The sequence below is a fragment of the Lissotriton helveticus genome, chromosome 7 (assembly GCF_964261635.1).
Source record: "Lissotriton helveticus chromosome 7, aLisHel1.1, whole genome shotgun sequence".
NCBI lineage: Eukaryota > Metazoa > Chordata > Amphibia > Caudata > Salamandridae > Lissotriton > Lissotriton helveticus.
Genome location: NC_136068.1, coordinates 607,222,946 through 607,237,949, shown reverse-complemented (window position 1 = coordinate 607,237,949; position 15,004 = coordinate 607,222,946). Strand labels below are relative to the sequence as shown.

The 15,004-nt window shown below is 45.2% G+C and overlaps 1 protein-coding gene across 2 annotated transcripts in view; it reads left to right on the top strand.

The window, feature by feature from the left end:
• The window catches only part of CDHR2 (cadherin related family member 2), a 365,548-nt gene that overhangs the window by 145,151 nt on the left and 205,393 nt on the right, over positions 1–15,004 (top strand). For both annotated transcript variants that reach the window (XR_013598636.1, XM_078652806.1), the window contains exon 5: positions 10,867–10,914. Coding sequence is in view for 1 of the 2 variants with exons in the window: in XM_078652806.1 (XP_078508932.1) it covers positions 10,867–10,914 (48 nt within the window). In the remaining variant the exon portion in view is untranslated. The remainder of the gene's footprint in view (positions 1–10,866; positions 10,915–15,004) is intronic.

The following is a 15,004-nucleotide window of genomic DNA, read 5'->3' as shown; positions in this document are numbered from 1 at the left end:
AAAGTTGAATCATAATATTTTAGAGCAGTGTTTCTCAAACTGTAGATGGGTTGCAAGCCAATTTCTGTGAGTTGTGAAAGTGCAAGATGTCTTTAAATGTTATATTTATCTTGTCACATTTTCTATGCTTCAGTGATAGAAATCAAATGTCAGACTACGTCTTATGACAAATTGTTGCTTATTTTTTTAACATAGAGACTGGTGTTTACAAACTCTTCTCACCTTGCAGTCAGAGGAAAAAAGTAAATTGAATTATGTGATAATCTTGCTGGGGTACAGGCAATATGAAAGGAAGGCTGTAAGACTTAATTTGTTTGAAACCACACAATTAAATGTAAAAACCTGTAACAGATTTATCCTTAAAACTGTATGTCTGTGCAAATCTAATGGCCATTTTAGTGTAAAATGTGCTGCTGTAAATGATAGTGTGATACCACACAATGATTTAGTTACGCTAAAATATTTCCCAGTCTCATGTACATTAAAGATAGGATGGGCCGCAAAAGTTTGTCATGCTAAAACATGGGTTGTGGCTCTAAAAGGTTTGTAAAGCCTTGTTTTAGTGCATAAAGAAATTTCATGGTAACATACAAATTGAATGATTCTCAAGTATGTAAATATAATGAAAATTAGTAAATGTTACATATGCACATTAATTCCTACTTCTGTTGGTGAAGGTATGACCTATATACAGCTAATGTGTACTTTTCTATATTTAATAACAATGATAGTCTTTACCCTAACTGATTTAATTGTTTCTTTGGAGAATGTAGTAGAGGGTAATTCAGGTATAAAATATGACAGGTTTTTGAGAAATACACATCCTAAGCACAAAACTCAAAATACTAATCAACAGTTTGTGTGTAGTTTGAGTAAGGAAGAAAATGACTTTATTGGAGAATATAATGATAGAGGAGTTAAAATTGTAAGCAATTGGGAAGAAGTAAAAGTTGTAGATGAACAAATAAAGGAAGAGTAAGAATTTAGATTGTCAAATGTTTTTATATAGGTTAAGGATGGAGCAGGAGCGAAGACAGGAATTGTGAATAGTTCAAAGAGGTCCATTGAGGAATTGTAAGGCTGAATATGTAGGAGAGAGTGAGTGTGGAAGAAGGTATAAAGTGAGTGGGAAACTATTTGTTTGGAGGTGAACCAATCTTGCAGGGAATTTATTGTGACTATGGGAAACTGCTTATATCAGTTTGCCAAAAAATTGGGTTGGATGTTTTTATTTAGCCTTTGTGTTACCTAGAGTTTATCACATTAAAGAATTAGATGACGTAGTAAACCTAAATAGTGAAAAGGAGTTTTGGTGGAGTACTTTTATATATATACTAGCAGCCCATCCCGACATTGTCCGGGTATGAAATAGAATGTCTGCAATGGTTGTCACGTATGCATCATTAGGTAAGTTGCAGAAAAGGTAAGATTAGTTAGATGGGTGCTTTAAGAATGATCTTGCACGTCGTCTTTTACCTGTTCAGTTTACTTGTGCATATTGGGTAAAGTTAGTTCTCCATTGATGTGCAACATGGGCGTACGCTTCTGCAGCCAGTGTGAGGCTCCGGCCTTGTGATATGTGCCTCAGCAGCGGAAACGTTTGCAGCCTGTGGGTGCTGTTGAGTCCGTTGGTGTGACAGTTCCCGACAGCGTGGTGGTTGACGTTGTAGGCCTGGTGTTAAGTCGTTTATGGTGAGAGTTCAGTGCGTGACAGCGTGGAGGCGATGCTGCGCGTCTGTGAAAGAGCAGTCTGTAGATTTTTTTGGTATCCCCGCTGGTATGCTGACTGGCCGCAGCCCCTTGAGAGTTTTTGTACGTTGTCGCGTGCACACGACGCAGCGCGTGTGTGAAATAACATTCTGTCTATTTTTTGTTATCGCCGCTGGTACGGTCACTCTCCTCAGCCCCCGCGTGAGCAGTGTAGCAATATGTTCTGGTGTGTGGCTGCTCCAGTTGACGTGTTTGCCCGCTGTGTTGTCAGTTCCATGACCCACATTGGCGTCAACGGCGAACGCACCGCAAATTGCCAAAAGCACCACCCAGTGGTATTGTAACAGTAGTCGCCCCCAGAAGGCTTGGCGCAAGGGGTGGAATCCAACTTGGTTTGAGGCGCGCCCATCGCTGTTTAAAGACGCCCCCAGCCCTATGCACACGCCCACAACGGAGTCCTTTGAACGTTTGTTTTCCAGGATTTCCGCGCCCCATTTTTGCCGGTTGAATACAGCGCACATTGCTGTATGGCCACGCCCCCACATGCCCACAAGGGAGCCCTGTGAATGCTTGCTTTACCGGATTTCTGCGCACCATTTTTTCCGAATGCCGCTTGAATGCCGCGACCTTTGCTGTATGGCGACGCCCCAGCACAACGCACACACGGAAGTACTGTGACGGGTTTTATTTTTGGAATGCCGTTGTAATACGTAGCGAATGCCGCGCCCATCGCTGTATGGCCACGCCCCCAGCACAACGCCCACGCCCACAATGAAGTACTTTGAAGGCTTTAGTTTATCGCTGTGTGCACACGCCCCCAGCAGAACGCCCCGAGCAGAATGCCCACAAGGGACTACTTTGCCCCTAAGGTTCTTTTACCCTTCTAATATATATGGTGGCCAGCTGTATAGCCTATGCCCATCTGCTGCAACTGTCCTTTCCAATGCTGTATTGGGTGTTGTGATTGGTGCTGTGGTTCCTGGGATTACCCGCCTCAAAGGTTTGGGCTCTCTCTTTATAATATGAGTATGGATATATATATATGATCTCTTCTGAAGGTGTAGCATGAATGATGTGAGAATTGGATGCTTGTCTACCTTATTGGATAAACTTGCAGTAGATACTTGTGGAGCTTTGAAGCAGGTAAATGCAGAAATGGTTGCTATTGGAGCTATGCTTATGCAGAACCCTTTGGCATTAGATATTCTCCAGGCAAATGCAGGAGGAGTCTGTAAGGTAATAACAGATAAGAGCTGTTATACATACATGCCTGATAATAGTAGAAATATAGATGTTTATATTACTAACATAACTAACATATCACATGCTAGTTATTCTGTTGAAGAATATGGGTTATGGGAAGATGTAGGTTCTTGGTTTAGTGAAATAGGGAAATGTTTGGTAAAGTTGGTGGATGGCTGGATAATTTGGGAGGGAGTATACTTTAAAATTAATATTTGCTGTGATAATCATAATGGTTTGTGCAAATGTCTTATTTCTTTTGCTAATCTGCCTGTATCACCAACTTCGCTGACAGAGTTACCCCGTAAAACCCTCCAAACCCAAGAGACCCACCACTCAAATTAGCTGGTATGCCACAGAACTGAAAACCTCACAGAAAAGGGTGCACCTGCAATGACCCCACAGAGCCACCTTCAATAGAGCCCTCAACCTCATCCACCATCTCTTGAAAGAAGCGAAAAAGAGCGCCTTTGCCAACTGCATGGAAGCAAGCTCCAACTGCACCAAAGAGCTCTTCAGCAGAGAATTCTCTAACTCGCCGGCCACCAAAAACCCCATTACCCCTTTCCAGGAACTGTGCAACACCCTGGCTGGCTTCTTCCATGACAAGATCTCCGCCATCTACAGAAACTTTGAACCCCAGCCCTTCAGCTTTCACACCCTCATCTCTCCCAGAGATACGAACCTCAAACCCCATCTCACCGCCTGGGGCCAGATAACCACAGAAGCCACCACAGTCATTATGAACTCCATCCACTCTGGATCACCTATGGACCCCTGTCCACACCACATTTTTAATCTCAGAATCAAGAAGATCAGTTGCAAGCTCACCTCCATCCTCAACGCATCCATCATCACAGCCAGCTTTCCCAAAGATTGGAAGCAGGCAGGGTTTAAAACCCTTCCCAAGAAATCATTCACCAGCCCAGAGTTCAAGAACTACTGCCCCATCTCTCTGCTTTCTTTTCCTGCCAAAGTCCTTGAGAAAGTCATCAACCAACGACTAATTGAATACCTGGAGAAAAGGAACCTGCTGGACACCTCCCAATCTGGTTTCTGTACGAACTTCAGCACTAAAACTGCCTTGATCACTTCCACAGACATCAGAACCCTCCTCGACTGGGGTCAGGCAGCAGCTCTGATCCTCCTCGACCTTTCTGCAGCATTCAACACCATATCCCATCACACCCTTATCAAGAGTCTTCATCACATTGGAATCCAAGGTGACACTCTCAAATGGATCGCCTACTTTCTCTTCCGAAGAACCTAGAGTATCTGCCTACCTCCTTTCACCTTGGAACCCAATAACATTATCTGTGACATTCCTCAAGGTTCATCCCTCAGCCCCTCGCTCTTTCAAGACCTACATGACGCCTCTGGCCAACATCATCAGAACCCATAACTGAACATCACATCCTATGCAGACGACACCCAGTTCATCCTCTCGCTATCAGAAGACCAAGAGCCAACTTCCACATATGCATGACGACTGGATGAGAAACAACTGACTGAAACTGAACACTGAGGTGCTGATCTTCAGGAACACCTCCCCATGGAATGACGCCTGGTGGCCCTCCGGACTAGAACCCTCACCCACATCGACTGACCACGCTTGCAAACCTTTGACAGCACACTCACCATGAATAGCCGGATCAACGCAGTCTCATCTGCTTGCTTTCTCACTCTTCACATGCTCCGTAAAATCTTCAAATCGCTCCCCGTCAACAACAGTTAAACCGTCGCCCACACCCTAGTAACTAGCCAGCTGGACTATGGCAACACACTCTGTGTTGGAATCAACAATCACCACCTGGAGAGACTGCAGACCATTCAGAACACAGGTGCCAGACTTATCCTTTTCCTCTCCAAATGGACCCACATCAACCTCACCTCAAGAAGCTTCACTGGCTCCCCATCCAAAAGAGATGCCAATTCAAGATGCTGATTCATGCCTTCAAAGCTCTCCACGATCACGGTTTAGCATACATCAACCGACGCATGTACTTCCACCAGCCCTCCAGACACCTGTGCTCCGCCTCCCTCGCTCACTTCGCCCACATCTTCTTAAGCAACAGTGGAGAATGCTCCTTCTACTACCTCGCTGCCAAGACCTGGAATGTCCTCTCCCTTCACCTCCGACCTCACCTTCTCTTTCAGAGTTCAGGAAGGGACTCAAGACCTGGATATACAAATGATGAGCCCACAGCACAGCCCATGGCACCTGGATACCCTCGCTGGTGACAAGCCACAATGTATAAATCCTTTCGATATGGTACGATAAACGTTTCTGATTATATAATAAGGAAATGTAGAAATAGAGGTAAAAGATCTAAGAAGGATGAATTTGAAATAGAATGTATCAAGGATTGTGTCTACAACAAGATGAAAACGGCAGAGGAGAAATCCAGATAGCAGCTGAAAATTAAGTCAACTGGTCATGATTGATAATGTTTTAATAATGTGTTTTAGAAATTAATAAAATAATCAGAGGGTAGAACTGTTATAGCTTTTTCTTAGATTTGTAAGTATGTGAAAAAATAATGTTCATGAATGATTTTTTGATGGATCCAATATGCAAACGATGAATGGTACAGAAGTGTGTATATCAACACATTTAAGTTAGACCACATTTTTGCTGAAAACTGCATTTTATTTAATACGGATGCCGTTTGTTGCTCACTCCTGCTCTTCCCCGTCCCGTCCTGCTTGTTTGTGCATCTTATATCCAATTGTTTCAAATTAGTTAGAACATCTCAGGATAGCAATAGCGTAGAAGATTCTCAATGGTTTTTAGGTCGAGGACTGTCGCACTGCATAGCAGTGGGCGGAGCCCGAGATTTAATGTTTCTTAGAGGGGGCTTGGAACCCGCCCCTCTTCTCCATTGGCTGGCCTAGTAAATGCTGGCCAGCCATTGGAGGAGAGGGGCGTCACTCCCTTTAAGCCCCGTCTTTTTCGTTTCAGGGGCGTGTTTTTTAGGTTCTCTCTATCTGTGACGTCACCCGTCACTCACCAAAAAACACGCCCCCGAATCGCGAAAATGTTGGAGCTTTGCGGCAGCCATTTCTGCCCGACCACGCATGCATGTGGAACCCTCTTTCTTCAGCCTCCGTAAGACCCCGTGCTATGCTACCTTTACAGGGAAGCTCCAACCCTTCTCTTTAAAGAGGCTTGGGCTGAATCTCTGATTCCCACACACTCTGCTGCATCTCGCGTTTTCTGAGCTTTTGAGGTAAGCGAGGGCCCGGGGGTTTCCGTTCTCTTTGCCTCACTCTGCCGGGGCGCGGGGGAGCACTTAATGGATTAAATAGCGACATTAAAGAGACCGAAAAAAGGAACCTGGAGGAAAGAAAGCGAAAGCGACCGAAAGGTATAAGGTGAGCGCTAGCTTTTCTTTATTTGCGTCGAACTCTTCAGAACATCGGGCTTTCGAGAGGGGTATGGTAAATCTTATGGGCTTTAAGTAACGACGACCCCCTCCAACCAGTCCCCATCCGTTCCTTCCTCGGTTAGAATACTGCCAAGGCAGCGCGCAGCCGAGTGCAGCCTCCGTTCACTTCCTGGAGGGGAGCAAAGGTATCCAGGCGTCCCGCGCCCCTGCTGCTTTCCACCGCCCCAAACTTAAGGGTTCAGTGGGGCACAGCAACTCGGAAGGCCTCGCCCACTCGGAGATAAGCCTTAAACGGCCCTAAGGTGCAGATAGTAGTGTACTTCCCATTTTGTTGAAAGGCGTAGCTTCCTGAGTGGGGGGTAGGGGGGTGGTGTCCTACACCCTCCTCCCTAATAAATGTATGTTTTGGTAATTAGTTTGGCACAGCCAGGTGCTTTCAGTAGGTATCGTGAGGAGGGTGTCGGATTTCACAAGGAATGTTTACATCCCCACAGACAGGAACGCACACCTAGGCGCTGCGACCCTCTCTGTGTTTTCAAAGTCCTCAACGGCGTTGATTATTTTACCATATATTGTGTTTTATTCTCTCCTGGTACCCGCACCCATCAGTACTGCTCTCCCTTTCTAGTGCCCCTAAAGCCCCTCTCATGCGCCCTGCTTGTCTGTAATGTACTTTCACATTCCATGCCAGAGGGATAGTTGGGAATTCCGAAGCTCACTCCCCCAAACTTAGTGACTATACAACTCGCCTAGTTTTGTTTGGTGGTTAGGAAGGCGAGGGAGATGGTAGGTAAGCGAGGACAGTCGTATATCTAATTGTGCAGTGTACATGACAGCCTCTAGGCGCTGGAAAGTGTCCGCCCAAGATTGGGAAGAGATGGCATGGAGGCTGGAAGTGAGATGGCTTTGAAGGTTGGAAGAGGGGGAGAAAAGGGTGAAACGTTTTAAGACACAGTGGGACGAATGTTGAACGAGCCGGTATAAGGAGCAGAAAATGGGCAACAACGTAGGCCCAGAGAAGTGAAGAGGCTCGATAATACAGATGGTGCCATTGCCACGTGTTCATTATAGGCCATTTTTTCCATCATCATAATGCAAGTACCCTAACGAAACAGTGATGCGCTCAACTTTGCCCCTATCCCTAAGTCATTGTTACTTGGGAGTTGGGAGTGATGATACACATAATAGATTTGGTGAGGGCATGAGGGTTAGTAGAGGTAGAACGAGGCTAGCTGGCTCAGACGCAGACCTCTGGGAGCGTTCATGTGTGAGGGTAACAGAGGTGGCAGGATTCCTAGTCGCTGCAACATGGGTGATAGGAGCGGCGTATGATAGAAGTGAGGGAACTTGGAGGGCACAGCAGTGGGTTTTAAAGGACAGGTGGGAGAGGGGTGACTCGACGTGAGCTTTAAAAGAAGGGGGAGGAGGGATTGGAGATGCCACGTGGTGATAGGTGCTTCGGTGTGAGTGTTGAGGGGGTGTGAGGGTCCAAAAGTGGTGAACGCGAGACAGGATGTCACAAGCAATGGAGATGTTTATAAGGTGGGTGAGTGCTTGGCCGTCCGGCGAGCTAGGCACTGGAAGCGCTTGTTGCTAAGGTGTGTGAGTAGTCTTATCCTATCAGAAATCGGAAAAGAGAAATAAGGTGTACCTCACACTCTGTTTCGGCTTCTGATTCGGTGAAAGCTCGTCTGTTGTCCAGAACCGTGGGACTGACCTGCCCATCAGATTAAGGAGCAGGTACGTTTTGTTTCTCAGCCTCCAAATGTTGTGCATTTGTCTCTGCCAGGGCTGGAGTGCATGTGTATGCCTGTGTGAATGTCTCTGTGTGTGTGTGTGTGTTCATGCATATATGCTTGTATGAGTGAGTGCGTGCTAAAAGGTGTGCGTGCGCAATTTGGAAGAGCCTGTTTGGTGGGTTGGCAAGGTTGGGAGCCAGAGTCAGAGTTGATGGAACTGTTAATACACTGTGTGATTTTTATGCAGTTAGCTAAGTGAGGAAAGCAAACCTGCTGCTGCAGAAGAATTACTATTTATACCAGATTTCTGACTGCTACTTAGGAGTATTGGTTCGCTTGGAGAGAGGCCTGCCTTCTTTCCTGTACCTGTACCACAGTAAACGTATATCAAATGAAAATAGAGACTTTGGCCAATACACCACTAAATAATTATGTTTACGAGGAAAGGGTGTTTTGAAAACTGCATGCCAATCATGTCTTATTGTTTTGGAGAGTTTTGACATGTGGAAAAAGTTGAGGAAAGGGAATATTGAAATTTGCAATCTGTGGAGAGGCCCAGTTAATGAAGGGGTGGGGTTCCTTCGTTTCTGCATACACCATGGTGTGTGTGTATGCAGAAATGGATGGATGTGTGTGTGTAAGTGCGTGCGTGCCTGCGTGCCATTTACTTACAGGAAATACATGGAGATCAGGAGTGCCCAGAAGCCCCGCCTCGAGCTGCCAAACCTCCCCTTGGCTTTCATTCACAGCGTGAGTCAGAGGGAGCAGCCATGTCTGCGCCGTGTTTACCAGCGTGCCTCTGTATGTGTGTGTGCATGGGTGTCTGTGTGAATGCATGCTTACCATGGTGTGTGTGTATGCAGAAACGGATGGATGTGTGTGTGTAAGTGCCTGCGTACCATTTACTTACAGGAAATACACGGAGGTCAGAAGTGCCCAGAAGCCCCGTCTCGAGCTGCCAAACCTCCCCTTGGCTTTCATTCAAAGCGTGAGTCAGAAGGAGCAGCCATGTCTGCACCGTGTTTACCAGCGTGCCGCTGTATGTGTGTGTGCATGGGTATCTGTTCCCTGCTTGTCATCCTGGTTTTTCTGTGCCTGTGTGTGCGTGGCTCTGTCTGTGTGTGTGTGACTCTGTCTGTGTGTGTGCGTGGCTCTGTCTGTGTGTGAGTGCGTGGCTCTGTCTGTGTGTGCGTGGCAATCTCTATGTGTGTGTGTGGCTCTGTCTGTGTGTGTCCGTGGCTCTGTCTGTGTGTGTGCGTGGCTCTGTCTGTGTGTGTGCGTGACTCTGTCTGTGTGTGTGCGTGGCTCTGTCTGCCTGTGTGTGTGTGGCTCTGTGTCCGCAAATACTCTCTACTACTCTCTAATGCTCACCTATTGCCATTGTAAATGACAATACCATTTATTTATGTTTTTTTTTAAAAAAAAGCAAAAAAAATGTCATGAGCAATACCAATAGCTCTACCTTTAATAATGCCGAGACCATTGCATTGTAAATGCTTGTTTAAAATGGGATAGTGTTTAGGAACCCCTAACTGTGATGTGTAATCCCCTGATCTGTCGAAAACGTATTACTCTTAATCAGGCCACAATGAAACTTGAAGTTTTTTCTCATTTGTTATGCAAGACTTGTGTCTATGAAATCCTTGTTCTTTGGGGTGAGTCAGATGAATTTCCTTTTCTACTAGAAATGCAGTCCGATTTCCTTGTAATTCCAACACATAGATTTTCCTGTCTGTTAAGGTTGTTATCTGATTTCTTATAACTTTGCTGCTCATTTGGGAATTTTTCTGATTCCTGACTACTCTGTACCTTAAAATGTGAGAGCCTTCATGATAATTACTCTGCATTGCTTGATTTTGAGATTTTTGTAATAAAACCGTTTAACCCTTCCCTGATCTAGAACTCAGTTATTCAGTAACCCCTGATACTTATTTGCTACTCTGCTAAACTCATGCTAGATATGATGTCGGGGAGGGTACCTTTTAGCGCACGATCAACCAGGAACGGAGCTGTCTGTTGTAGATTTTGGGTGATATTTTAATTTTGGGGTTCCTTTCCCACACTACTATCCCATTCCCCAAGGCCCCTCTCAGCAACACACCAGCACCTAGAAGTGCAGAGAAAGGGGTTCTCCGTGTTTTGTTCATTGCTTTAAAAGTTCATGGTACTTCAGGAAACAGCCTGCTAAAAATGTAAACTTCCAAGGTCATTTTGGTTATTTTTATAATTTTTTCAATCAATCACAGTGTGCCCAAAAAGGAAAATGATTATTTTTTGTAATGAATTGTACTTGTGTATGTTTTTAATGAAAAGTTTTTAATGATGATGACTGATTTTTGAAATGATATACAATATGACTTTAGCAATGTTTTGATATTTGTATTGCTTTTTCAATAAATTCATGACATTTTAAGTTTATGTGTTAAGTATGTGCTCATGTCAATTAAGTAAATATAAGTCTGTACATTTGGTAACTCCACAAAGACTTTACTAATCAGTAGCGGGTAAGGATAATTATCCTTGATAAAATTGTGGAAAAGAAACCTTTTGCTTTTGTTTTTAACTTCCAAGGTCAGCCATGGCCATTTCTCACTGTGATCGATTCACACCACAGATTGGTTCAGCAATCGCAGGGCCTGGGGGCATCATAGTCTATGCTACTAGAAGGGGGGAGCAACCGATGATCAAAAAAGTTTTTTAAACAGAAAAATGTAATAAGGATTGGTAAAGGCATAGTCAAGGCATGGTTTACTAACAGTGATGATCTGATGTGTTCATTTTTGCAGACACGTCAGTTTAAGGTTGATGTTTATGTTCGGGAAAGAGACGTAGTGGTAAGTAGAAGAAATTGAAATAAAATGTTACCTGAGGCCGATCATTGCATACGCTACAACCAAGGGGTATGTTATGCCACCGATAAGGTGATAGAATTGAGTGAAATGTGTTTTATTAGGTACAGGGGATTAAAGTGTTATTTGTCGGCATGGGAGGTGATATTAACCATAATGCTGGGTGCCATAGTTGAAATAGGGTTGTTATGTTTACAACTGTGGTTTAATATCTAAATTAAATATGTTATATCCTGGATCAGATGTCATTCTTGGGAGGTGGAGGAAGTTGTACCTTGGTAGTGTAATATCTGAGGAGGGTGGGAGAGAGGGAGAGGGAGGGAGGAAGGGAGGGAGGGAGGGATATATCTGTCAGTGTAGGGGGCCTGCACATTAAAGCATTTTGTTGGGATAAACTTCTGTCTGTGCTCTCCACTTCTTGGTGTCTGGAGATCGTTGCCTTTGTGTGTGTGCATATATCTATCTATATATATATATATATGTTTATATTTATGGTGATGCATGCTCTAAATGGGAGAAAAAAGTCCCACTAAGTATTGGGTATTATTCCTTGGAGGTGGATGTATTTTGGTCTCAGTGGAACTGATTCAGAGATGCGTCTCTTTTTAGGTCTCGACTAGTAATCACTTAAGTGATAAATGGACGAGAGTATTGAGGGCCAAATAAGCTATGAAACCAACGGCGGATTTGCCACAGTGCATGTGCTCCGTGAGCGTTCACAAACCAGCTACGTCACAAACCACCATTTGTCTCGCAGTAGCCTCACACACTTCAAAGGCTCCGCTCCCCGCCCCCCGCCCCCCGCCTGCACACTTCCCCTCCCACCTCCCACGGCCGCTCTTCCCATTCACGCGCTCGCACATCAAAGGCTGCTGCTCTCCCGTCAATGCGCTCCCGCCCCGCCCCCCCACAGCAATGCCAAGAGCTTGTTTTCTGTGTGGTGAGCTGCTTTTAAACATACTGACAACACACAAAACTGGTTTATTTTATGTATTCAAGCACAACACCTCTTTTGTGCACGGGGTTTCTTTCAGGCATCACGCTTCCTTCCCAACGCCTGTGTGAACATGCCTAAGTCCATCTCAGTTCGGCAGAGTCGGCAGCTCGAGATGTTTTGCGTTTGCATATGAATGAGCAGCTGACGGCATTTCAATACCCCACACCCCTCATCCACCCAGGAAGACTTCCCCGTGGTCATGTATTTTTTTTTACCAGCAGCGTTGCACCCGTTTCACGAATGCCATGCTGGTTCTCAAAGTTGTGTATACCCCATTTTACAGACTTTCTCGTATATGGGTGTTTTATACATGCATACATACACACAAGCTCACATGTACCTGATCTGTGACTTTCGGAGACAAGACAGCCCTTTGCCCCAAAGTTGACCCGAGTGTAGCAACCTAAAAGATATATGCAGTTTGATTAATTGCAACATTTGCAGTGCCATCAATTCCATGGCAAAATACCGTTTCGTATTCAGTTAATGCCGTCTTCGCTCACATAGCCGCCAGACCTTGCCCCTTAAGCTGACATACTGCTCCCTCTTCTGTGTCCCTTCTGCACATTCACTGCCCCTGCCTCCCACTTTATGCACGCCCCCTCTGCACCCTGCCCCCTCTACTCATACACTGCTACCTTTGCACCCTGTTCACTTTCCTCACACTCTTCTGTTCACACACACCCCTCTCGACTTTGTGCCCATTCTTCTTGCTTACACTCTGCCCTCTCTGCGTCTTGACCCTTCTGCCCAAACACAGAGGTCTCTGCCACTTCTGCTTATACTGCGTCCTTTGTGCTCCCTGCCTGTCACACAGTTTTCCCCTTCTCTGTTCTATCTTCTCAACTCAAACATTGCCATCTCTGCTCCCTGTTCCTCTTCCTCATGCCGCACTCTGCTCCTTCTCTGCACGCTGCCCCCTCTGCACCCTGTCCCCTCTGCACCCTGTCCCTTCTGCATGCGCTCAGCCTCTTCTGCTCCCTGTCCGTTTTGTTCAGACTGCTTTGTGTGCGTGTCCCTTGTGCTCACACGCTCCTTCCAGCAGCTTGCTCCCATAGCTCCTTAAAGCCTCAGAACCCACCCTGCACTCCCTGTTCCTGCTGCTCACACACTGCCTATGTACATATACCGCCCACTATGCTTAAAAACTCTTACAATCTCTGCTCACCCACTACCCTATTTAGGTTCCGACCGTTCCACTCGCACACTGCCCCTTGTTTTATTTTTTAACTATTGTACTCTCCCCTTTATTCACACTCCACGTTCTAACTTCCAGTCCTCATTATTTCAGTGCTGCCCAGGACAGCTCCTCAGCACCACCCCAGCATCACTCAGCGCCACCCCAGCATCACTCAGCACCACCACAGCACCACTCAGCATCACAACATCATCACTCAGCGCTACCCCAGCATCACTCAGCACCACCACATTATCACTCGGCACCACCACATTATCACTCAGCACCACCACAGCACCACTCAGCACCACCACAGCATCACTCGGCACCACCACAGCACCACTCAGCACCACCTCAGCACCACCACAGCATCACTCAGCACCACCACAGCACCACTCAGCACCACCACAGCATCACTCAGCACCACCACAGCATCACTCAGCGCAACCCCAGGTTATAGGTGTTACATTTGCGAAAGTTATAACTATTGGCATTGTAAATGACAAAGCTATTAATTTATCTATTTTCAAAACCAACACATAAATAAAAAAATTGTCATTTACAAGACCAATAGCTCAAACTTTCCCAATGCGAGACCTATTGCATTGCAAATGCTTGTTTGGATTGGGATCTTATGTTAGTTGGCAATTCTGAATCAAGTTAGATCATATTATTTCAAAAGAAAATTCCCCACAAAACGCGTAAATACTAATCGCTTATGTGGGGTGTTTGTGCAGAACTGCATGCTTCAGTGCCACCCCAGGGCTCCAGATACTTCCATAGGATGGCCGAGATGTCAAATAATTGACAGCACCCATTCCAGAGTACCAGACAGTGTTTAGATGGCAGGTGTTATTGTTGATTAGTACCTATTTACTGCACAATATGCCATTAGTATGGGATTAAAGGACCTCTCAGTGATACATATGGGTTACGTAATGTATCCATCTCAGACAGGAATCTGATTAAATTTGTGGAGGTGTGTATGGTGATTAAAAGTCAGCTTTAATTGAGTTGTAGGTTATTTGGTGGGTGAGGTGAAGGCCTGAACCTAATTGATGATGTCGTTTTACTCCTGGAATGAATGCCCATTACTCGGACATGTACATATGAAAGTAGCCACTGACCCAGAGCAGCAAAATATGAATATCAGATCCGGCTCTATCACCAGCGGCAAGTAAAAAACATTTACCAAGGAGAGAGCAGTCTGCTTCTGCAACAACAATACTTGTTTGGCTTACTACTGTAATTTCAAAAGGATTCTTAAAGTTCATAAATTATAGCAAAATACATTTAATAATTTTTTTTATGTAGTTTGTGACTCTTATAAGCTTTTGAGTTGTTCAGAGTCAGGCATCAGTAGTTTTTCCTATTATGAATGCATGCCTGTAAGTACCAAAATACTAAATAAAAGGAGGCATTAGCAAAGCCAATAGGTCTGGCTTGCATTTTGAGCAATGAGTAAAACATTTAAAAAACATTATAAAAAGGCAGTAGCTGGGAAAACTGCAAATCTGCATGTTGTCTTTATACAATGCATCTATGTGGCAAGGAGTTTATTGTGTGAGGATTCAGTGCACTTTAGAGAGACTTCCTCATAGATGGCAATATAAGCACTCACTAGGAGGCAGAATGACACACCAATCAGCCATTACATGAGAGTATACTGCTTGGGTCGTGCAAAGCCCACATTATATATATTTTAAACAATTGGTAACAATATGTCTTGCAAGCAGCTGCACTGTCAAGCCATACCTAACTAGGATGGGAAGTAGGGGTAGATTCAGAAGTTACGAGAAGCCGAGGCTGGATGCAGCCGCGGCCCGTGTAGGTCAGAGCGTTGGGCGGTGTGGCCGGTGTGGGGGGGGGGGGGATTTTGATGGACGATGACGAGGGAAAAT